Below are 25,682 nucleotides of genomic sequence, written 5' to 3' on the forward strand. Positions count from 1 at the left end.
TAACTGCCCATGAGGAGGTGGTGATGAGCCTTCTTGGATTGCTGAAGTCCATGTAGTTCAGGTACCTGCACTGTGCTATTAGGGAGGGAGTTCCAGGATTTTGATCCAGCGAAAGTGAAGGAACCATGATATAGCTCCAGTCAGGAGATTGAGTGACTTGGAGGGAACTGTCATGTGGTGGTGTTCCCATGCATTTGCTGCCCTTGTTTTTCTAGATGGTCATGGCTGTAGAATTGGAAGGTACAGTTGAAAGAGCCTTGGTGAGTTCTTGCTGTGTATCTTGTAGATGGTACACTGCTGCTACTGTGCACTGATAGGAGTGGAGGGGAATAGTGAATATTTGTGCATGGGGTACCAATCAGGCGAGCTTCTTTATCCCGAATGGTGTTGGGCTTGTCGAATGTTGTTGCAGCTGCATTCATCCAGGCAGGTGGAGAGTTTTTCACCACACTCCTGATTTGAACCTTGTAAATTGTGGACAGTGTCTAGGGGGTCAAGAGGTGAGTTATTCACTGCAGGATTCCTAGCCTCTGACCTGCTCTTGTAGCCATAGTATTTATATAGCTAGTCCAGCTCAGTTTCTGATCAATGGTATTCCCCAAGATTCAGCAATTCAAGGGGCAATGGTTAGATTCTGTCTTGTTGGAGATGGTCATTGCCTGGCACTTTTGTGGGTGTGATGTTACCTGCCATTTGTCAGCCCAAGCCTGGATATCATCTTGTTGCATTTGAACATGGATTTCTTCAGTATCTGAGAAGTCATGAGTGATGCTGAACATAGTGCAATCATCAGCAAACATTCCCACTTCTGACCTTATGATGAAAGGAAGGTCATTGGTGAAGCAGCTGAAGATGATTGGGCCTTGGACATTATCCTAAGGAACTCCTGCAGTGATGTCCTGGAGCTGAGATGATTGACTTCCAGCAACCATCTTCCCTTGTTCTACATGTGACTCCAACCAGACAGAGAGATTCTCCCCTGATTCCCATTGACTCTGGTTTTGTGAGGGCTCCTTGATGTCACACTCAGTCAAATGCTGTCTTGATGTCAAGGACGGTCACTCCCACCTCACCTCTGGACTTCAGTTCTTTTGGCCCTGTTTGAACCAAGACTGTGATTAGGTCAGGAGCTAAGTGGCCCTGGCAGAACCCAGCTGAGCGGTAGTTGAGCAGGTTATTGCTAAACAAGTGCTTCATGATAGTGTAGTTAATGACCCTGTCCATCACTATATTGATGATCAAGAGTAGACAGATGGGGCGGTAGTTGGCTGGATTGGATTTGCCCTGACTATTTGTGTACACGATATACCTGGGAAATTTTCCACATTGCTCGTTAGATGTCAGTGTTGTAGCTGTGCTGGAACAGTGTAGCTAGGGGAGTGGCAAGTTCTGGAAAAAGAGTCTTCACTAGTACTGCTGGAATATGATCAGGGCTCAGAGTGTGTGCAGTATCTGGTGTCTTCAGTTGTTCCTAGATATCTACATCAATTTCTCCTTTATTGAGTTCGCCCATGCCAACAGTCTCCTACAGGTCCTGTGGTAATGTGCTGGCTGCACCATTACTCACTGACCACTGGAGATATTGGCAGATCGTCAGCTATGCCCTTTCTTGTGCTGCATCCCAAAGCTAAGGGACTCTTCTCTCCTGCAAGGCAACATTCTCCTGTGAGAATGAGGGACAGGGGAGACTACTCAGGTTCATGAAGGTAAAATGATAGACTATTAATATGACTTTTCAGACCCTGTTCTATTATGGGCAGCAGCAATTGACTGGTACAGAAATTCATGCTTTACTTCTAAGATATTTGTGAGTGGATTTCATACGTAACAAAGATTATACAAAAAATCTTAAACTTTTGGACAACTTTATATTTCAGTTTCAGACCACAAATGGTTTTGACATAATGGGCCCAATTTGAACTGTGTAGATGGAGTGATTTTGAATGAGTTAAAATTTCATCCATTGTCTTTGCTGCTTGCATTTAAACTTGAACAGTCACTTGGACTCATTCCATTGTTATCATATCACAATTTTAATGACCATTTAACTGTCTGATGAGGTGCAGGTAGCCCTAGGGTCTTGATGCACCTCTTCTTTGTACCATTCTGTTGCCTGTTTCAGTTACTGAGAGGGCAGGATGATCCCAGATGCGTTAAAAGCCAGGCAACAGTGAAACTTTGGGGTTCCAAGGAGACATTGCTATGTTTAGACTTTAATTCTTTCACGGCTTGGCATCATTGTCATCTATCAGCACAATTTGTCTATAGGGCTAGTTGTATCCCAGTTATATATGAGGCTAGACTACAACGTGCAGTATTACACTGACTTTGAAGTTCAAGTGTGGACAGATCAGTTGCTTATTACCAAACCTAAATTTGTTTCCGTTACGCTCAGCATTAAAAACATACCAAAATACTTTAAAGTGCTATTCTCACACCAGAGGTTCAGAGCTGCTTAATGCGTAGCCTTGTTTCTGAAACAAACAGTTGACTTCCAGTGCTCTTCTTTTGTTTCAGACCCCCTGCGCCCCTGCCCCGACTTCATAGAATCATACAGCAAACAAAGTGACCATTGTGTTTGTGCTTTCTTTTTGCCAGAACAAATCAGCGAGTTCCACTCCCCTACCCTTACCTCAGATCACGCATTTGATTTTCTCTACGTGTGTTTATTCATTTCACTTTTTATAGCCCTGATTGAATTTGCCTCCACCAAACTCTTAGGAGTTTGCTTAGTTGGAGTCTCCACAGAAGTATGCAAGGTTATACGTGATATAGATTAGGCAAACCTGAAATACTACGTCGTTGGAAAGAATTTGTGTGTAGATCCTGTGATATCCTTAAATAAGTACCTCACAATCGATAAAGTTTTTTTGAAGTACGATGAAGGAAATTGTGGCAGCCAAACTGCCTTCTGCAAGTCTTAAAAATAGCTACCAGATCACTCGTTACTGATGATGTTAATTGAGAAATAAACGTTGACCAAAACAGCAGTAAAGATTCTTCTGCTCTTCAAATAGTGCTTAGCATCTTTTATGTCCACCTGAGACAGCAGACTGGCCTTTGGTTTCAATGTTTCACTTGTTAGCAATAATTGGATTTATTTGTAATTGTGGAGGCTTTTAGGAAGTTTCTAATGTAATCATTAGGAAGTTTATAATTTAAATGTTGTTGTTTACATTAACAGTTTGATTTATCCTGTTTGTGGGAGCTTGCTGTGCATAAACTGGCTGCCACCCTTCTTATTTATACAACTGTGACTGCATTTCAAAAATACTGGATCGACTGCAAAGCACTTCGAGACATTCAATGGTCATGAAAGGCCTGATATAGATGGAAGTTTTTCTGTTCTTTTCTCTTAATCTTTTTGGTCCATTGAGGCCATTTTACTGAATTTAATATCTAATTTTTAATCGCCAGTTGACAAATGATGGAATTGTTTTATTCTTTGACAGAAGTTGAATGCATGTTGCAAGTTTTTATAACTTTTATGAAAAACTATTGAGACAGATCTATTCAAGAAATATTATCAGTGAATGATATGGAAATTTGGAAACAATCTATCATTCTATTTCTCTCAATATCATGGCACAGTAGCATAGTGGTTTGCACTACTGCTTCACGGTGCTGGGCACCTGGATTCAATTCTGGACTCGGGTCATGGTCTGTGTGGAGTTTTCACATTCTCCCAGTGTCTGTGTGGGTTTTCCCTGGGTGCTCCGGTTTCCTCCCATACTCCAAAGATGTGCAGTTTAGGTTTGATAGGCCATGATAAATTGCCCCTTAATGTCAGGCAGATTAGCAGGGTAAATATATGAGGTTACTGGAATAGGACCTGGGTGGGACTGTGGTCTGTGTAGACTTGATGGGCTCAATGGCCTCCTTTGCACTCTAGGGAATCTATAATACTATGATGATCACAGCTTATTTGATACATAGGGAGAATGTTACAAAGGAGAAGTTGAAATTTTAAATACTAGAAGACTAAATATATTACTCCAGAATGATTGGTCATAGAAGTACAGCATTGTTGTTATGGCTCATTTAATTAGTGAGCCGGTGTGCTTGTTGTCAGAAGAAGCATAGCTATTTGGATCTTTCTTCCCTTGGTTTAATAATTCACTGGTTATTGGAGAGTGCTGTATAGATGTCAAGCTTGGGAGACTAGAGCTCCATTTTTGTTTTGTGCACAGAGTTAGGCCAAATTCAATCTTCAGAAGATTTTTAATTCAGTCAGCATGTACCCTGCCATGCCCCACTGGAAACCATTCACAGGTTGAAAACTGGGCTAAAAATAAAATGGTCACGCAATTTGCCACCACCTTTCAGGATTAATCTCCTAGACAGTACTTTTCAATACACTAGAAAAATGATAGGATAATGAAAACAAATAGTTTTTTTTTACATTTTCTTCAAACATAGTGTTTGCAGGTGGGCAAAAGCTTTATTTTGACAGTTAAGAATCATCCAATCAACATGAATAATCTATTTGCTTTCCATTGGCATAGGAAGATAAAAGCAAATTGCTGCACATGCTGGAATCTGAAACAAAGACAGAAAGTACTGGAAAATCTCAGCAGGCCTGACAGCATCTGTGGAGAGAGAACAGAGTGAATGTTTCGAATCTGGATGTCACTTCGCCAGGGCACTCATCCCAACTCGATAGATGCTGTCAGACATGCTGAGATTTTCCAGCATTTTCTGTCCTCATGGCATAGGAAGATGGTATGCTGTGAAGATGGACATTTTGGGTTGACAATGGCAGGAGCATGGTTTGGTTGGAGGTCATGTAATGAAACCTCCCAGAATATGTCCAAGCACAGTTGACAGTGCCATTTGATGCAGGTTTATCTAAAGGCTTTTTTTGCACATTCTGATGCAGTACTGATGCCAATTTAGCAGCGATGGCAGCAGTGAATTAGTCACATTACCTGATTGAGTCACTGTACAGCGGACAGGATAGAGCTTTGCGAATATTCACTCAAATGCATACACCTAGTATTCACAATCTTTGTAGCCAGCTTTTGCAAATGAAAAGAGTTGAAAAGACAATTATTAATTTTCATATGGTAGAATTTATAACATGTCCAAAATATTTGAAATCAATAAATCCAAGAAAAAAAGAGTGAAGTGAAAATGAATAAGGTTTACGACCTATGTGCTTTAATTCACTATATTGATGTACAATGATAGCTATACAGAGTTACTTTGACTTCAACCCAATGCTGGGTGTATCCTAGATTTTAAGGGGTGGGGACTTTTCAGTATTTAAATGCAAATGGATTAATGCTTTCCAAAAACTTTTCTTCTGAAGCAAGAGAAGCCTAAAATTGTTGAACCACTGGACTACGAGGCAGTCATTGAAGAAAATGAGAACCAAATTCAGGATCACCTCCTTAAAGATATGCTGCTGTTTCCAGACGATGATTTCTCTGTGAGTACAACTTTTTATATTTTGGAAATTTTCCATAATTCCAGTTACAAAAAAAATCTTAATATAAGTTTCCTGGTACATAGCCTTGTAAGTCAGATGCAAACTTATTTTCTACATAAGTTGTTTCATCATGGTTCCAATGCGCAAGTAATTTTTGACTTTGCATCAAGGGTGATTTTAAAAGCAGGGATGGCTTAATTTTGATTTAGGCAGATTTGTACAAATTTTGGGGCATTGTGGGCCTCCCAGTGGGTCCTCCTTCATGACCCCTGACATGCCCACCCCTTTTCTCCCCACCCCTACATTCCCCCCTTCATGCCCACACTTCATAACCCCCATTTCATGCCCCACCCCTTCACAATTCTCCCATCATAGCAGCCTCTTGTCATGGCCTCCCTTCAGGAACCCCACTCAGGCCCCACCCTGTTGGCACTGCCCTGGCATAGTGGCAGTGCCCAACTGGCAATGCCAGTGTACCAAGTGGACACTCCCAGATGGATACTGCCAGAGGGGCACTGCCCAGCCATCTTCCCGACCTCCTGGGGGCTTCAATAGCCTCTCAGCTCTACGGTGTGGCCATTGCATCTGTTGTGATTGTCGCTAAGTTCTTCAGCGCCCAAGGGAAAATCCCAGGAGCTGAGAGAATCCGGCATTGAACCAGCTAAGGATATTTAAATACTATTTCAATTATGCTAATAGGCCTTGTGTCCCTTGGGTGAGACCCAGCAAGGGATCGGGACGATTGCAAATTATTTGGCGTCGGGTGCAAAACCTGTTTTTAGGCTTGCATGCAATTTTCCTGGATTAGCAAGATCTGTGCTAGGCTGGGCGAGACCTGAAACTCACCCCTAACAACTTGCATTGCTATAGCACCTTGTCTGGCACTGCTTACTGTGGTCCTTTGTTCTAATCTTGCTCTTGGTTTGCATCATTATTGGCTTGTTTATGGTGGAGTGAAGTGAATATGAAATGTTGGCTAAATGTCAACGCACACACAAGTTTAGGTGGCTGAGTATCCGCAGAAGTGCACTGAGTCACTACTGAAACTGGAACATCAGGTAAGTGGCTTGTGATAAGCAAAGGTTAGGTATATTGCTTAATTCTGCTTCACTTGCTGCAGTAGGCTGATACTAGCAGTGTAACAGCAGTTTTCTTTTGAGCTATATTCATCTGCTGTGCTTGTTCTTTGTGGCAGAAGATTATACGTGCATCAGTCAGAAAGTGAGAAATTCTTAGATGTGTGGAAATCCACTGTGTACTGAACTGCAAACCATGTAACAGGTGCACCAGCTCTTGTAATTGCAAATTTTGCAACCATGTGTAATTAGAAATTCAGATTTAATTTACTTTGGACCTCAGAATTCTTCAAGTAATTGAACAGCCAGCAGATTAAACTGGAAACTGCAAAAGAACAAAGCCAATTTAAATTACTTGCAAATCTGGAACAAAAGGGAAAGCAAACTTTAAAAGAAGTATTAAGAAGGTTATTTCAAGTTGTTTTTAAAAACTGAATTATTGACCGATAATGCATTTTCTCAATTGCCACCTTTGCTTCTTTCAGTATTTGAATGCATTTCATGTGGACTGGGTAACCTATCAACTTGAAATATAGCCAGCCCTTTTAATACCACCTCTTATCAATTACTTCCTCTTTCACTTAGATTTCCACAACAACTTCTTCCTTGGTAAAGTCAGATGCAAAATATTCATGCAATACCTTGTTGGCCCCTTACCTCCATGCACAAAAGACTTTTTTGGTCTCCAATTGGCCCCACTCCGCCTTTATCGTCTCTTATTATTGGTATGCTTAGAGAAGATCTTTGTCTTTCCATTTATGTTATTTGCCAGTCTCTTCTCATAGAATCACAGAATTCCTTCAGTCCTTCATTCCGGTTTGCTGCCACAATCCTGATCACAGTCCTGAAGCGTCTTCAATGAAGTCCCATTATAAACTGTGGGACCGACTAATGCTCAGTTCCTGCGCAGACTGGAACTTGCATTCGTCAATGTGGCGCACCTTATAATGACCTGGACCATACCGAGATCAGCTTAATGGGTGGCTTTAGAGTGGGTTGGTGGGGGTAGCACAGGCTGCATGAAAGACCATGCAAGGCTCATTTTCCTGAGCCACGAGCCACCCCTCCACGATCATGGCCAGGCACCTGTGGCTTCTTAAAACATAAAATTAACATACCTGCCTTTGTTCCCCATGGTCTGTATCAGGGATCAACTGCTATAACCTTGGCCAATGGTGCTGTCAATCAGTGAGCACAGCAGGCCCTTCTATTCACCCCCCAGAGTAGAGACATCACCAACCTTCCCTGAATGGATGGTGAATCTGCTCTCTGCCCTTTAATTAGCTGGAGCCTTGAAGATTTTGGTGGGTGTGTTGAAAGTATGCCTTGTGGGATTGGGACCCAGAAGTAGCCTGCCATTTCCAGTTCCCCATGCCTATTGAAAATCCAGCACTGTGTCTCTCTGCTTTCTGGTCATCATTGAGCTTTCTGACTGTTTTATCATATTTTATCCTTCACTCTGTCTTTGGCTCCAGAGCCTTCAGTAGACTAGTCGCCAGACTATGGGAAGGATGCGATTGCACTAGAAAGGGTGCAGAGGACATTCACCAGAATGTTGTCTGGGCTGAAGCATTTCAGCTCTGAAGAGTGACTGGATAGGCTGGGAACGTTCTCAGAAGGCTGAGAAGGATTGATTGAGGTGCAGAAAGTTATGAACGACGTAGATAGGGAGAAACCTTTCCCCTTAGTTGAGGGATCAATAACCAGAGAGCATAGATTTAAGGAAATAGGCAGGAGATTTCAAGGTGATTTGAAGAAAAACCTTTTCACCCAGAGGGAATCTGGAACTCACTGCCAGAAAGGGTGATAGAGGCAGGAACTCTCACAACATTAAAGAAGCATTTAGAGGAGCACTTGAAATGCCATAGCTTACAAGGTTATGAACCAAATGCAGGAAAGTTGGCTTAGAATAGATAGGTGCTTGATAGCTGGCGCAGACATGATGGCCGAAGGGTTTATTTCTGTGCTGTAAAACTCAATGAATTTATAACTCTATGAGGCTGAGCATGGTGCCGCTAGAAAGCTTTGCCTCCCTCTTTACTACTTAAAAATTCTCTTCAAAGCTACCTCTGTGACATGCTTTTAGTTGCCTCAGTCCTTACCTCATCTCAACAATAACTGGTTATTTTCATCTGTGTGAAGCATTTTTGGGACATTTTCTAATATTAAAGTCACGATAAATGTGCATGTTGCCATTGTCATCACCTGCAAGTTCCTGTTAAAATAATAACATTTTCCTAATGGCATGGCTTATATGGTATTAAAGGAAAACTGTTGTAGATAAATGCCAAAGTACTTAGACAGCAGTGTGTGGGATTTATATTTTGTAAACATTATTTCTGAAAATATAAATTTCAGCCTTAATGCGTTTGTATTATGTTGGGATTTTCTAATGGAGCCCAAGGAGCTTTGCTGTACTCTATTTAGAAAAAGAAACTTTGGATTCATTGTCTGATTTGGGAGTTAAAGTTGTATTAATGGGAGCCATTCCAAAAACTGTTGACCTTCACTATCCAATGCTGGAATGGTTACAGATACATTGACTGGGAACTTTAACATATTTGATCTTTAAGATGTTTTTGTGAGCTGGTTGTGTTTACATGTTTGTCACATTAAACCAGCTGAAATGTCAAGCAAATCAGATTACCAAAGTGCCTCATGCATTGCGCATGATTGAGAAATTCACTCAGATTCAACTTTTTCTGTTTATTAATATCAGTAGAATTAACGTTCCACTTTGCCAGTGCATTACTTGCCAAAAACATTTCCCAGGTGGCTTGACCCTCTCTCTCCTGGGGCTGTACTCACTTGTGCCCTCCCTGTAGGCTCTGTTTGCCAGGCACACGTCCTGGGGGACCTGTCATAATTCATATTGGTATGAATGGAATGGACAATCCAACTTTGGGGAACCATCAAGCATAGTCAAACAGATGCACAGGGAAGTCAGGATCTCCTTGCATCATTGGCAGAGGGCAGAGACAATCAAACAGGGAAATCCTGCCAGCATAAAAGCAATTTTGGGATTCCCGCTTGATTCTCCACCCTCTTCAACGTTCCCATCCATTGTGAACTGGGGTGGAAAACTCCCCCGTATGTTTGCATTGTAATTTGATGTTTTATATTTCAGTCTTATAACAGAAGTCATGAGATAGAAATACCTTTGGGCCTATTTTTGGGCCCAGGACAATGCTCTTTGCAGCCAGTGTTCACTCCAACAACAAGGTTTTCTCCAACATTGAGCCTCAGTTACTGGTGCTAAAATGTCTACACAGGCTAGACTGTCTCCTTGGAGATGAGGTGAATAGGACTTTGGCAGAGAAGGACATCATATAAAACTTTAAATCAAGGGAATGTACCTGCTCATCTTGTCTCTATAAGAAAGTTTTGTAAAAATTAGGGAAAATTGCTGATATATTTGATGATCACAGTGGCCACTTTTCATATCTGTCCCGCTTCACAAAGGGTGCTTACAATTTGTGTTAAGCCCCTCCTTTAGAAATATAAAAGATCTAGGGGGATTCGCTGAAAACAATTCTAAGTGCTGAATTGGCAGGACAAGTGTGTAAATCACAATTCTTTTTTTCAGTGGAAATTCAGACTCGAATCTCCCCGCTTTGTGCAATGCAGAAGTCACAGTTGTGAAAATCGCTGAAACCTCGGGGGCTGGAGCCTGTTCATGCCAGAGTCTGACAGTTCTGGAGCTCTGCACAGATGTGCAGTGGCCTCAATCCCTCAGCCTCCCATTTGCTGGCCAGCTCAGGACCCCGACAGAGCTGCCCTTCCACTGCCCCCATGGCCCGATTGTGGCCTGCACAAACATTCCCGGGCCAGCCGCAATCCACGTCCTGTCCTGGAGCACTTCATTCTCTGTTCCCTCCCACACCCCTACCCCGGTAGACACCCCTCCCCCATGGGAGGCAGACCCTCCTGGGAGACCACTTCCCCCCAGCCTGCCTCAATCCCTTGCCTCTCTCCAGCCCTGACCGATCCCCATGCAGAGTCGCAGTGGGAACCCCCCCACCGACTGCCCCCTAAGCCCCACCCACAATAGGCCCTGTCCCTTTGGCATAGCCCGATGCCCAGTGGGCTGTGCCAAGGTGTCCCCTACGCATGGGCACTTTGCGCCAATTGCCCCCATCACGCCAGGGAGATCTCCCGCTAGTTCCCCGAAAACGGGAGCTACTCTAAACCCCGCTGGAGTGAAATCCTCCTGGCTGGGTGGAGATGCTATCAAATCTGGGGAATTCAGTCCTGGGCCCAATAACTGCATTTAAATCACATTAAAAACAGATTAAGATTACTTACCTGCTCTTCCCACTGGTTTTCAGTGTGATCCCGGCCGCGCCTGCTCTCCGGCATTGGGAGACACGCGCACGTCGAGAACGTACACGTGAATCCCATGAATCGGCGCACATCTCCCATTCTGACCCACCAAAATTGAGCGGGTCGGAATGAGAGAATTGCCTCCCCCCTCCCCACTCCCCAGTGTCTGTCTTTGGAAGACACGGGGTGGGGGTGGTGGTGGCGGTGGTGGGGGTGGGGGTGGGGTGGGGAGGGCGTGGGGTGGGTGGGAGGAACCTAAGCAACAGTTGAAGCAAAATCCAATTTTGAAATTTATTTAAACAAAATCATAGAAAAAAAAATTATTAATTAAATTGGATGTGATTTTAAATGTGTGGAAAATAATTGCCAAAATTATGTCGATGCACAGTGGTGAAGATACAGTGACTTTATCAGGGAGCAGTTCCTGTTGGTGGCAAACAACTGGTAATGGGAGAAGTAATTAGGGAAATGGTGAACAAATGTATGAGTGAGACATAAATGTAAGTGATGTCGGTGTCACTGAAATCAGACACGCAGCAAGTTTTCCCACTCAGATTATTTCCATTCATGCACTTCTAACGAATGGGCATTTAAAACACAAAGGAAAGAGCACTGAACCTCTTTTAAACGATATATAACAAAATTGACTGTTTCTTTCTGTCCAGACATCATCAATCCCAAGGGAAAGACATACCATATGTTCCACAGTGCCTGAAGGGGCAGAGAATGAGGCAGAAAATCTACTAGTAAAACAGGTAAGGAAGGAAATATATATTGCAGTTTATTGCCAGACAGTGGCAATTGATAGATGATATTGAGGACAGCAGATTAGTTTAAACGACATTTGATAAATTGCAGAAGTGCCTTCTTGTTTAATGCTCATGTAGCTAACGTGATTCGAATTGCATTAAAGTGGATACAAGATTACACAGCTACTGTCAATAACTGATTTGTTCGCTTTTACTCTTGCACCTTATTGTTGGACTCCTGTCAAAACCCCAGTATAAAAAATACAGCTAATAATCAAATTATTTTCTTTTCTGTTCATTTTAGTACATTTTACTTTTCACAAAGTAGTTTATGCTAAATGCATCAACTAAGGTATCAACAAAACAAGTTGGCTAAATTTACTCGAAGTTCCTGCTTATACAGAACTAAATTACATCTACAGCACAGAGCTATTCGGTTCAGCTTGCTAGTGCCAACATTTATACCCCAACAAGTCTCATCTCATTTCTTCTATTTTAAATGTCTCTCATAGCCACAGCTTTATAAAGTCACCTCCATCATTGTGTTCTTACCATAAGACCATAAGATGTAGGAGCAGAGATTTCAAAAATCAAATAAATGAATGCAGCAGAACTGAAGAAATAGTTTGCATGCTAGAAGCTATATATATTCATATCCAGCACCCTGTCCTTTGTAAGCAGGGAGAGCATGTCCGCACATTGTGCTTTTTTCAGCTGAACAAAACTTGGGGGACAGGCCCCTGGTTCATTTCCCCATGGCGACGTGCCTTGACCAATCAGAATTGACCCAGGTTTGAATTGAAACAAACACCTAGCAGTTAACTATTCCTTGTTGTATTCTCCATGGCAATGCTTCAACTTAGACTCCTCTGGCCAACCAATCAACACCCTCTCTTCATGCAGTGTAAATTGTTACTCCCTTTAGATGTGGTATCCTTGCAAATCTGTCCTAATGGGCGCAAGACAAAAGGCTTTAACAGTCTGTCCCTTTTCTCAATGATTTCCAACCTCTATGTCGCTATGTTTTGCTTACTGGCTGGATCATGTCCTCCTTGTATCTTTCTCCAATGACAAGAGTTAATTGGCTAATTGCTTGTTACTTTCGTTTTTAAAACCTTCTCAATGATTAGATTCACTATTTAAACCTGCACCATGGAGTTAATTTTCACCCCTAGAAAAGGTGGGTTTGGATTGGGTGAATTTTAAAACTTAAAAAAACTCAAAACCGAATCAAACTGGCCTCAAACCCACCCACCTGTAGTTTTAATAGAAATGGGATGGGATGGGAATGAGAAGGTGGCCAACAAATTGACTTCCAAGAGGTGGGCTGCTCATTTAAATATTATAATGAGGTTGCACACCTCAGATATTATTTGTCTGGCTGCATTTTCCACTTTTCCCGTCATATCATTGGATCTCACCTCTCACCCACATTGCCAATTGTAAACAATTGAACTGCCTCTCCCCTCCACCTTCATTAGACATCTATCTCCACTCCCCCATCAGCAACTCTTCCATCCTCTGGTCTGCAATGCCTTCTGCAATCTTCCACACCCGACATGGTGGGTAAAACATGCACATTCAGAACTGTTATGTGAACATCAACTTCCTGGCAACAACTCCTCCTCTCCCCTCGATGGAAATCCAGCACTAGAAAGACTAGGACACACTTGTCTAATATAGAAAGGAAGATAAAACAATTTGTGTTTCTATGCCATAATCCATTGGAAGAAAACATTATAAAGGCATTTATATACAAGACATCCCAAAGAACTTTGCAGCAATAAAATAAGAAAAACAGATATCAAGTCGTGAGAACAATGTTCAGAGAGGTGACTGAAAATTAGGTCAAAAGAGATTGAAAAAGTGTTCAAAGGGGAAGAGAGGAACAATAAGGATGAAGAGAGAGAATTCAGAGAGTGGGGTGGGATAATTGAGTGAGGAAGGAGAAAAGGAAACAAGCAATCAGTCTTGAGGATGAGATGAAAATGGAAAAGGGCCTTGAGGTAGATGGGAAGAAACTGGAAATTCGTGATCTTGGAGATATGAAGAATAACTTAAAACTTGGAATAGGAGGTGATGTTGGAGGAAACAAGTGATAAAGTTTGAGGTAGTGGTTAATCGTGAGAAGAAGGTCCTCAAGAATGATCTTGGAGTAGTCAGTGCTTTTGGTGGAGAGTCGTGTGATCTGGTAAAGCTTGACATAGTTGGCTCAAATTTGGCAATTGATAACCAGGCAAGCTTTGTACCAGGTATATGTAAAATTGGGCTACATTGACTTGGGAGAAACTGCACCAAAGAAGCAGATGGTGGTAATTTCTGAAAGAACACCAAAGATGAAGGTGAGATTTTGGTTTTGTAGGTGAATAGCAGCAAATGTGTGAATGGATGGGGTTCCACTGAGAGGGCACTGGAAATGAAGTTATCACAAAACACCAATAAATATTTATATGCTTGGGATTATTGTGATTTTGCTGCAATTGTTTGAAATAAAGAAAGCTGAGGCCAACATGTCAGACAAGCACAAGGCAATGTCTGGAATTAGTAATATCTAAATTATTAATTTTCTGTACCAATTGTTTGCCTTTCAGGACCAAAATATGAAATACACACAAAAAAAGGAGCTAAATCTGATAGTTTGTCATTGTGTTCGCACATTTACATTCAGAACTATGTCTTTGTCTGTCTACAAAGTGACAGGAGCATTTAATATTTTCAGAAGCTGAACAATGGGGAGCAGTCATTGAGGCAGTCCAAATCAAAGCAGCTTTGACATAGGGTTATCTGGACTTGAAACGTCAGCTCTTTTCTCTCCTTACAGATGCTGCCAGACCTACGGAGATTTTCCAGCATTTTCTCTTTGGCTCCAAATCAAAGCAGTCTTTGAGGGAATTTAGAGGCTTGAAGATTGAAATCATTTATGAGGGAGACAGAGTTCTAGCAAGATTTTGTAACTCACAGTGGCCAATGAAGTCCAAGTTGGTTGCTGAAGCACGTAGCTATCAAAGTAAATCTATAATCACAATGGCAAACTATTGGATTCAGCTCTTTTTTTGTGTACTTCATATTTTAGGATCTGACATGATTGCATCTGCCATTTAATGTGCAGTATGGTGTGTTCTACTGCAGTTCATTTTTACCTCAGGTTGATTCTGAATGTTGGAACATAAAACACATAATGTAGATTATTTTATTTTTCTGACTTGGCATAGTAATAGTTTTGTTTTGGTTTCAAACATTGTTTTAAATGAAAGCCTGGAATTTACAGCCCTGCCGTGGTGTGTCTCCTTCTGATATATTTAGCGAGGCATTTCAATCTCCATTCAGTTCAGAGAGACTATAATATCCCGTTGGGCGGGAGGGTCTGTAAAATCCTGTTCAAAATATTCACTGGTCATTAACCAGATCATAACAACTTGTAATATTTTATAGAATCAGACAGATGCAATGTATCTAGGATGACAGAGAATTAACTTTCAAAATAACATGTCAAGAATATCAGGTGTTTCTGTAAAGCATAGCAAAGAAATTTGAATTTTGTACTTAACTGAGAAACACAATATTCTTTAGACAAGTTAATTATTTTTTATAGGAAAAAGCAAGTGAAGTTTCAGAAAATTGGTTTTGATCCTTTTTGAGATAGATTGGGTTTTGGTAATGACAAGTGCCTTGATGGACATTGGCAATTTTGATGCACTAATGAGTTTGGCTGTTGCACAGATGATGTTAACTGTTACACTAGCTTATTTTGAAAATTTAGAATGGAATAGCACATTTGCATTTGCATAAGGGGAAGAAATAAGTGTAGTGGATATCAGTGCTAAGGACATGGTGTGCATGGAATGTGTGCCCAAAGCTATCGGTTTGAGGTTTGCAGTAAATTGACCATTAGACTGCATCTGTATAAAACCCAGGGAGTTACAGCTGCTGACTGACTTCCCAATGCAGCTCTGAAGATGCTGCAGTTCCAGAAGGAGATAAATCATGCCTGCAAATTGGTCCACAGTCCCATTATTTGCCCGCAAAATGGACATCGTTTTCAAGTATTTTGGTTTGATCTCAGTCAAGTTGCTTCAGAAATTTAAATGCCAACTCCTTGGTCTGAATTATTTGGAGCATTTTAAATTACTTTGTCGGAAATATTGAATATAGTAGTGAGCAACACTTCTCATTGTAAGCACTGGAACTGGAAGAAGAACCAACTAATTTTAATTTCTAACATCCACAACTGCAAAATGTGTTTCTGTCTGACTCATTAACAGTTCCTCTTTCATATTTTCACTCTGAATGAAATCACCTCTGGACTTTTGGGTGGATATTCCCCTTTGAGGCGGATATTCCGCTTTGAGGTAAGAATCAGAAGTCGGGCTATTTCCTGATACTGCGATCCCACATCCCACGTCTGTGCCTGCCAACTATATTTTCACCCACAGACTTAGCAGTGGGCCGGAATTAGGGACCGGCGTAAAGGAAGGCAGGCCATGTTTGAACGCCCATATCCATTTGTTGGAACATTGGTCGAGTTATGTAGGTGTGTGTAAGGGCCTCTAACTCTGACCCTCTTGCCTCCCATATGCCTATGTTCCCCCTCACCCTCTTACCCTTTCATGTTCATTCACCCACCCTGCATATGGCCTCACCACCACCCAAGCTGACTTGTTCAATATTCACTATATACAGAACTCTTGAGACCTGCAGTAACATTGGGAAGCCTTTGAGATGCTCATGAAGCTGTCAGGATAAATATTCATTCAAAAATCACTCCAAAAAGCGTAATTCTCTTAAGTGTTCATAAAACTATCATGATAAACAATCTCACTGCCACTTTAACAGCAGTGTCAACAACCCCTGCTGAGCTGAATCTGTAGGTTGAATTTAATGCCTCCCTTAAGATGAGTTTGGAGGAGGTGTTTAGTCAGGTAGAAACAATTTAGAACCTAATAATTAATGCAGTCACTGAACAGCTCTAACTAACAGAAATCATTGGTTAATAAATTGCAATGTTGCTGTTTAACCAAAAGCAAATTAGGACAGGAAGGTAACTTATTTCCTTTGAAAAATCCAGCACACCCAGATTGTACTAAAATAATGCTTGTGTTCTTTCTGTATAGATGAATTATTAATGAGACAAGGATTATAACAATGATCCCCGAAGAGGGAAGTTAAATTCAAACTGTTGTCTTTTCAATTGTTCTGAATGTTATTTATGGCTTTGACAGTTGAGTATTTATTTTGGACATTTCAGATATCTTGAAGCATAACTTTGGCAGGCAACCATACTACGCCTTACTTATATCTGTGAATTCACTAGATTTTATCAACAGTGTGTCAATCCCAACATCATAACCGGAAACTTGTGCAACTTTCACTTTCTCTCTTCTTGCGTGATTATAATTAAAATTCTAAGTACCTCTGGTATGCATGCAAAACACATTTGATCTAGTGGTTCAGAAGCTTTACAATGGTGAAAATCACCATGAGCTAATAATGCTGCATCTACAAGTGGTCCATTAAAGGGTATTCTGGTAAAACAGAGAGACATCATGACAACAACTTTGTTGTCCAACTCCACATTATTAACGCAGATTTTGGAAAACAAAGTTGACATGGATTTTTTTCAAAGATAATTTTCACATGTGCGTATCCATGTTACATTAATTCCATCACTGTTATTTGTTGAGACTAGCTTAGTCAGAGGGCTAAATATGTTGGAATGCCTCATGATTGGTGCAATTGATGGTTAAAGGGGAGTGAGGGAAATTTCCTTTGTTGTGGAATAAACAACGTGTGGAATTTTCTCTTCCTGCCTGTGGCAGGTTTGGTGACGGGTGAGAGCGAAGAATCTAGCAGGGGCCAAAAAGTCAGAGACACACCACCGTAACATCACGTTGCAATGCTTCTAATGGCTGATTAATGGTGGGTCAGTCTTTCCACGGGCTGGTGGTGTGAACACATTTCCATTCATTTGCATATCATGAATGCTCATTAAAACAGCTGTCCATCTACATCCCATCAGGCCTTTCAGTCCACAGGTATGAAATTATGTCAGTCTAAAAGCCAGATGTTAATGAGTGGCATGCACAAAGCAGTCCTCAGTTCATAAGAGTATGTGCAACACTGAAAGAGTGCTGCACTGCTCCTGATGTACTGCCACCACTGGGGCAGACTGGTTTCTGTCCTCTATCTCCATGCCAAGCAGGTTGTCATGGACTGCACCATGTTGCTGGAGCCATGGACCCTCCTGTGTTATCGTCTTGGATCCTGAGATCTCCTTGCTCTGGGCAACATAAACCAGTGTTTATCTGGACAGCATCATACTGTGGGACCCATGCAGCTACCATATTAAAGGTCCAAAGTTCAATCAGGAGTGGAATGTGAAGTGAGGCTGGACATTGAGTGAGGGTGAGCCTGGTGGCCTGATGAAGACAAGGGTGGGGGCAATGTGGAAGGAATGTTGTGCAAGGAGGTAGATGAAGAAGACAAAGAACGGAAGGCAGAGGGAAAACTGAGGAGAGGGAAATTGCACCCTTACATGACTGCTTGAAAAGCTCACAGACAAGGGTCAAAGGGATATTGCATTGTTTACTGGAAGGGGAGGCACAAAGAATTCAGATGCGGTGGGTGGAGATCCACTGGGGCATGGGCACTTTGCAAGTGATGGGCTCAGACCAGGGGTGTGGTGGTTGAATCAAGAAACAGACTTCTTGAGGCTGTTAGCATTTTCCTCTGAGCTGCTGACAATCTGCATAGTCTGTTGAAGACAGGTGGGCTGGAGAATGCTGTGCCTGTGCTGGGCTAGTATTTAAATATGGCACTGGAATCTTCGAATCCACCAGCTGATGGTTGATGAACAAATCAGCTGCCAACCCATTAGGTGCCTCAAAGGGAAATGTGCCCCTTTCTAATTAATGAGGTTCCCAGTATGGATTCCTTCATTCTGGCCAGACGGAAAGGTGCCACCAGAGCCGGCCACCACTGCACTTAGTCACGAAATGGGAAAATCCTTTGCATTCACTTTTTATCAAATGATCATCTTAGTGTTCAGTGCTGTACTCACTATTCTATGGGACACAGCTGAACTTGCAGGTTCAGCTGGCTCTCCTTTCTATGCATTCCAAACCAGGACTGCTCATTATTCAAATTCTGGATTGGATCAGGGTTAGGGTTATCATACTTTGGTTCTGTGTGCTGACTAAGAGCAGTCCTGGGTACAGTGGACAGCTCGTTTGGTTTTGCCAGTGTGGGTGTAAATTGAAATGGATGATCTGGAATTTGATTCACAATGAAAGGAATCAAAGTCCTGTGAAGCTATATTAACATCAATGCAACTATTTTCTTTATTGTTATGGTTAAATGTGGACAAACCTCCCTGGGGAAATTATTTTTGGTTTCAAAGACAGAATTGCAGTAAACTGCAAAATGCTTGCATCTCAGCAGGCAGATGTTAAAGTTTTTGGGTGGATGAGATGCTGTTAGCCAGAAGTAGACAATTAATGTCATGCATCTGACATGCGTTTCTCTCTCCAGTACTTTCTGAATTCACGAATTGCTCCAAGCTACTTTTTGTTCCCCCCGCAATAAAGGTGATTGAATGTTGGGTATCCTTGCAGTCTACATTATGATAGGCTGATACTCTTGCATTTTCACTCAAATTAGTTGGCCTCAAAATTATGCCATAGGGTACTAGCAGACAAATACTCGCACATTCCCATGAAATTCCTTTCCCCGCTATTTTAGCAGAGGCGGTTTAAAATAAATAGACTAACCTGATTCCTAGAATAGCAAAGAGAGTATTCAGGCTGATGTGCTTATTTGCCAACATCCAAAGGCATAATTTCCAAACTTGTTTTTCATAAGATTGTTTTTGGGTGGTTAGATTTTTAAAGCCTTTCATCAACGTTTGCTATTTTTCTAGGTTTCTACTAATGCAATTTTCTATATAAAGCACTGTGACATGACCCTGAATGTAACTGTCAGTTGCATTGTTGATGCAGAGATGAGCCATTGCAGTTGAAAATTTGTATGTAAGGTTTCTTACCCCAGACATACCATCAATGTGTATAATGTGATAGAAGGAGCAGGGGATAATTCAATAGCCCCAAGAACAAACAGACGTGTCATTAATCCATTCATGTTGCTTCTGATCTATCGGCAACATGCAACATTATGCTGCCTGAATGATTCATGCAGCTAGTGCTAAACGTGCTGTTAAGAATGCATGCCTCAATAGGAGGTCCAGGTTTTGTAAGCATCACTTAAAGCTAGCCTATCAGTCTGTGCCCCTTGAATGGGAGGCGCACCCTGACTGGTGTACGTGCTGCAACTGTTTGTGGAAGTGAGTTCGAGCAAGAAGATGAATTAATTATGCAGCTGAATTTAGCACTTCTCCACTGGCTGGTTTGAAGGTATTAACAGCACATAAAATGAAATGGATGCTACCCCTACCCTGGCTGTAATTTTATCTCTTGTGGGGGGAGGCGGATGTGCTTTGGGTAGCCCATCCACTCATAGAACACTGAGGTCCTTGAGTTGCCAATTAATACCTTTATAAAGACATCAAGTTGCTGCTGCTAGGATTTAACTGGCAGCAGGGAATATCCATGTCAAATTGATAGCAGGCAGGGATCCCCTTCTTAATGAACACTCCCTGGAACAATCAGAGGGCACCCTAAGGTGTAACACCACCACCCCAGGTTCTCCTTCCTGTAGAACCTTCTACCTTGGCCTCCCAACTTCCAATTCCCTCTTGCTGGGGCCTTCCAACCTGATCCTTGTGAAACCCCAGGCGTACTGCTGGTCCCAACCCCAGCACTGCTCACCTCCCTGCAGTACTGGCAGTGGCTGCCTGGTGACACAGTCACTTTTCTGTAATGCAAGCAATGATTACTCTCATGCAAGCTTAGCTTGCTGTCACACAAGTCAATTGCTGCCATTATGGCTGTAGGTACCTGTGCTTGAAGAAACTTGCAGGATGTTCACAGCAGTCAAGAAGTGTCTCCTCTGACAACTCACAAGGGTTGCTGAGGTGAGGAATGGGACATGTCACTTCTTAGGATGAGAGATGTGTCCTCCACTACTACTCCACCTTATTATTGCCTATCAGTCAGCCAGTTCAGATTGTTACTGCCTATGCTGAGCTGTTGCTGTGAGAAGCTGGGCCTTCTAGGCCCAGAGCTGCTCGAGACCATCAGGGGCATCCCCCACTGATCATCAGCAACCTTCTAGTAGCCGTGCTGCAGTCACTAAGACGTGTGAAGAAACATATCAGATAGATTCTAAGGGAATGCATAATGCTGATTAGTTGACCTTTCCCAGCAATATGACATGATTCATAAACTTGGTTTGAAATATTCGTTTATGGTGGTTTTTATTTTTGCATGATAGCCAAGCAGATTCTATGATGGGTCAATGACAGCAACTTAAAAAAAAAGTGTGGGTATGTTGGTGAATGGGGGAATTAGGGTTGCATTTTACTGCTGTCACTGTCAGATGAGACGTAAGAACATAAGAAGTAGGAGCAGGAGTAGGCCATCTAGCCCTTCGAGCCTGCCCCGCCATTCAATAAGATCATGGCTGATCTGAAGTGGATCAGTTCCACTTTCCCGCTTTCTCCCCATAACCCTTAATTCCCTTGTCTGTCAAAAACCTATCTACCCGTGACTTAAATATATTTAGCGAGGTTGCCTCCACCACTTCAACGGGCAGAAAATTCCAGAGATTCACCACTCTTTGAGTGAAGAAGTTCCTCCTCAACTCTGTTCTAAACTGTCCCCCCCCCACCTTATCTTGAGGCTGTGCCCTCTAGTCCTGCTGTCCTTTCTGAGCGGGAAGAATCTCTCTACCTCTACCCTATCCATCCCTTTCATTATCTTATACGTCTCTATAAGATCCCCCCTCATCCTTCTAAACTCCAACGAGTACAGACCCAGTCTATTTAATCTCTCTTCATAGTCCAACCCCCTCATCTCCGGTATCAGCCTAGTGAACCTTCTCTGCACTCCCTCCAAGGCCAAAATATCCTTGCACAAGTGCGGCGACCAAAACTGCACACAGTACTCCAGCTGTGGCCTCACCAGTACCCTGTACAGTTGCAGCAAGACCTCCCTGCTTTTATATTCTATCCCCCTCGTTATAAAGGCCAGCATCCCATTCGCCTTCTTGATCACCTGCTGCACCTGCAGACTGGGTTTTTGCGACTCATGCACAAGGACCCTATGAGGAGCTATGAGGAGAGGCTGAATAAACTAGGCTTGTACTCATTAAAGTTTAGAAGAATGAGGGGAGATCTCATTGAGACGTATAAGATGATGAATGGGATGGATAGGATAGAGGTGGAGAGACTCTTCCTGCTCAGAAAGGACAGTAGGACTAGGGGGCACAGCCTCAAGATAAAGGGGGGGCGGTTTAGAACGGAGTTGAGGAAGAACTTCTTCACTCAAAGGGTGGTGAATCTCTGAAATTCTCTGCCTGTTGAAGTGGTGGAGGCTACCTCGCTAAATATTTTTAAGAAGAGGGTTGATGGGTTTTTGATAGGAGAGGGGATTAAGGGTTATGGGGAGAGGGCGGGAATGTGGAACTGAGCCACGACAGATCAGCCATGATCTTATTGAATGGCGGGGAAGGCTTGAAGGGCCAGATGGCCTACTCCTGCTCCTATTTCTTATGTTCTTATGTTACCCCCAGGTCCCTCTGCACCATAGTATGCTGCAGGTTTTTGCCCTTTAAATAGTAATCCCTCCTACTATTATTTCTGCCAAAGTGGATAACCTCACACTTGCTAACATTGTACTCCATCTGCCAGGTCCTCGCCCACTCGCTCAGCCTATCCAGATCCTCTGCAGACTTTCCACACCCTCCGCACAATTTGCTTTTCCACTCATCTTTGTGTCATCAGCAAATTTCGTCACCCTACACTCTGCCCCCTCCTCCAGATCATCTATATAAATGGTAAATAGCTGAGGCCCCAGCACCGATCCCTGCGGCACTCCACTAGTCACCAACCGCCAATCAGAATAGCACCCATTGATACCAACTCTCTGCCTCCTATTAGACAGCCAATCCTCTATCCACGCTAACACCTTACCCCCAACTCCGTGCACCCGAACCTTCTGAAGCAACCTTTTGTGCGGCACCTTATCAAACGCCTTTTGAAAATTGAGAAACACCACATCCACCGGTTCCCCTCTGTCTACCGCACTTGTCACATCCTCATAGAAATCCAATAAATTTGTCAAACACGACTTCCCCTTAACAAATCCGTGCTGCGTCTGCTCTATCAAACCATTCTTTTCTAGGTGCCTTGCTATTTCTTCTTTGATGACGGATTCAAGCATTTTTCCAACAACAGACGTTAAACTAACTGGCCTATAATTCCCTGCCTTTTGCCTGCTACCTTTTTTAAACAGCGGCCATTCCCAAACAGCTTGACCTGAAAGAGGTTGTACTGGTTGCCTCGTCCTTTCCTGTTTCTTCTCCTCTTCCTGCTCTTCAGATAGTTGCCCTGGAGCTAGCAGCACGGGCATTGCCCACATGATGATGAGACAGTGGAGCATGTAGCAGACCAACGTGCATCTTGACACCAACTTTGTCGTGCGAGGCTCCTCTGGAGCGAACAGGTAGTGCAAGTGTTGTTTATCTGCTCAATCACATTTCTTGTGGCAGCATGACTTTTGTTACGTGCATGATACACATAAAGTCGTGGAGCTTTAAGCATAGAAAGAACCCCTTCAATTCATTATATGTGTGCTAGCCACCAAGCAAGTATCTATTCTAGTCCCATTTTCCCAGCACTTAGTCCATAGCCTTGTATGCTATGGCATTTTAAGTGCTCATCTAAATGCTTCTTAAATGTTGTGAAGGTTCTTGCCTCTACCACCTCTTCAGGCAGTGAGTTCCAGATTCCCACCACCCTCTGGGTAAAAATATTGTTCCTCAAATCTCCTGTATATCCCATGCCCGTGACCCTAAATCTATGCCCCCTGGTATTAACCCCCCTACTAAGGGGAAAATTTCCTTCTTATTTATCCTATCTGCGTCCATTATAATTTTGTATACCTCAATCAGGTACTCCACACAGCCTTCTCTGCTCGAAAGAAAACAACCCCAGCCTAACCAGCTTTTCTTCGTAGCCAAAATACTCAGCCCAGGCAACATTCTGGTGAACCTCCTTTGTACTCTTTCTGGTGCAATCACATCCTTCCTGTAGTATGGTGACCACAACTGCACACAGTGCTCTAGCTGTGGCCTAACAAGCATTTTATACAGCTCCATCATACTGCTGGAGTCATAGCCATGTCATCAAAGGATAGTCCTTCTCACCCAGTAGCTGCCCACTGGTTTGTCATCATGGCTCAAATATAGATTGCTTTGTGGAATGCCCCAGAATGAAGGCATCATAACTGCTGCCAAGATATTTGGCATTTATCTGCATGATGCACTGCTTAAGGTTGCACAGCAACTGAATGCTGAGAGTGTAGAATCCTGTTTGGTTGTGGAAAATGACATTGTTTCCTGCACCACGGGAAGTCACGTAATCCTCATGACCGACTGTATCACCTTCTTTCTGGCAAGAGAAAATGAAATATAGAGCCTCAGTCACCTCCCTTATGTAACAGTGAATGACACACAGGGAGATGTTGCAAATATTGTCATTGTAGCCAAATATTGTCATTGTAGCTCATTGCATGATATGGTCACATTATGCTCACATTCATAGCCACTGACAATGTGGTCCTTGCCTTGCTCTGAGATTGTAGTTGTGGAGACAGCAAATGACAGATTTCAGTCAGAAAGACCAAATGGAGTGAAGAAATCTGATATAATTCCTTGCCGAGGTTCATGCAGAAGAATTGTTCCCTAAGCAGACATAACTTCCTATTTAAAATCCTCTCCTCCTCTTCCTACTTTTAAGCAGCTTGTTCTGCTTTTTGTGACCCTGGCTCTTCCTGACAGGATGTAGTTGAAGGCAAATGTTTGCACTGCACCCATGTCTTGTAAGCAAATTGATTATCTAGAATTGTTGAAGTCTACACATGACAGACCACTCCCTGTAGGCTTTAGACATTCAGCAATGCCAGTATAAACCTGCAAATAGCAGATGATCCTTTCAAACAGTGATGGAGACTTGTGCAAATGCCCTCTTCAGAATGACATCCATCTTGGCCCTGCCAGAAGAATATTTTGATTTGATTTATTATTGTCTCATGTATTAGTACACAGTGAAAGGTATTGTTTCTTGCGTGCTATACAGACAAAACATGCCGTTCATAGAGAAGGAAATGAGAGAGTGCAGAATGTTGTGTTACAATCATAGCTAGGGTATAGAGAAAAATCAACTTAATACAAGGTAGGTCCATTCAAAAGTGTGTTGGCAGCAGGGAAGAAGCTGCTCTTGATTCGCTTGGTACTGACCTCAGATTTTTGTACCTTTTTCCCAAAAGAAGAAGGTGGAAGAGAGAATGACAGGAGTGCATGGGGTCCTTAATTATGCTGGCTGCTTTGCCAAGGCAGCAGGAAGTGTGGACAGAGTCAATGGGTGGGTGGCTGGTTTGCATGATGGATTGGGCTACATTCATGACCCTCTGTAGTTTCTTGCGGTGTTGGGCAGAGCATACCAAGCCATACCAAGCTGTGATACAACCAGAAAGAATGCTTTCTGTGGTGCATCTGTAAAAGTTGTTGAGAGTCATAGCTGACATGCCAAATTTCCCTAGTCTTTTGAGAAAGTAGCGGTGTTGGTGGGTTTTCTTAACTACACTGTCAGCATGTGTATGTATGCACCACATACACCATTTTGGAGTAATACAGCACTCATTGAAAATCCAAGTATTAAGGAGCCAAATATTACAGCCAAGTTGTCTACTGGAAAGTTAAGAGACTGTTTTAAGGTGTTGCAAAATGTCTGGTTTTAAGGACCAGATGGAGAAAACTTGAATAATTATTTTTAAGTACTTGTTCTAGTAAATCATACCAGAGATTCTGAATTTATGACTTTTAAAACTTCACTTCTGCAGGAGTAGTGGATGGTTTTGGCACTGTGTACACAACAGTGAAACCCAACATAAAATCCACTATATACCCCCATTGAATAGAAGTATTTTTGAA

General features: G+C 42.4%; 1 protein-coding gene across 7 annotated transcripts in view; it reads left to right on the plus strand.

Annotated features, from left to right (window-relative positions):
* The window catches only part of dock10 (dedicator of cytokinesis 10), a 326,378-nt gene that overhangs the window by 137,313 nt on the left and 163,383 nt on the right, over positions 1-25,682 (plus strand). For 6 of the 7 annotated variants that reach the window (XM_080185521.1, XM_080185517.1, XM_080185519.1 and 3 more), the window contains exons 2-3: positions 5,312-5,431; positions 11,496-11,585. The exons of the other annotated variant lie outside the window; for it this stretch is intronic. In XM_080185521.1, coding sequence (XP_080041647.1) covers positions 5,312-5,431; positions 11,496-11,585 — 210 coding nt within the window. The remainder of the gene's footprint in view (positions 1-5,311; positions 5,432-11,495; positions 11,586-25,682) is intronic. 7 annotated transcript variants of the gene reach the window in all.

This window comes from Carcharhinus amblyrhynchos, chromosome 3, assembly GCF_965287045.1.
Source record: "Carcharhinus amblyrhynchos chromosome 3, sCarAmb.v2.hapA, whole genome shotgun sequence".
NCBI classification, from domain to species: Eukaryota; Metazoa; Chordata; class Chondrichthyes; order Carcharhiniformes; family Carcharhinidae; genus Carcharhinus; species Carcharhinus amblyrhynchos.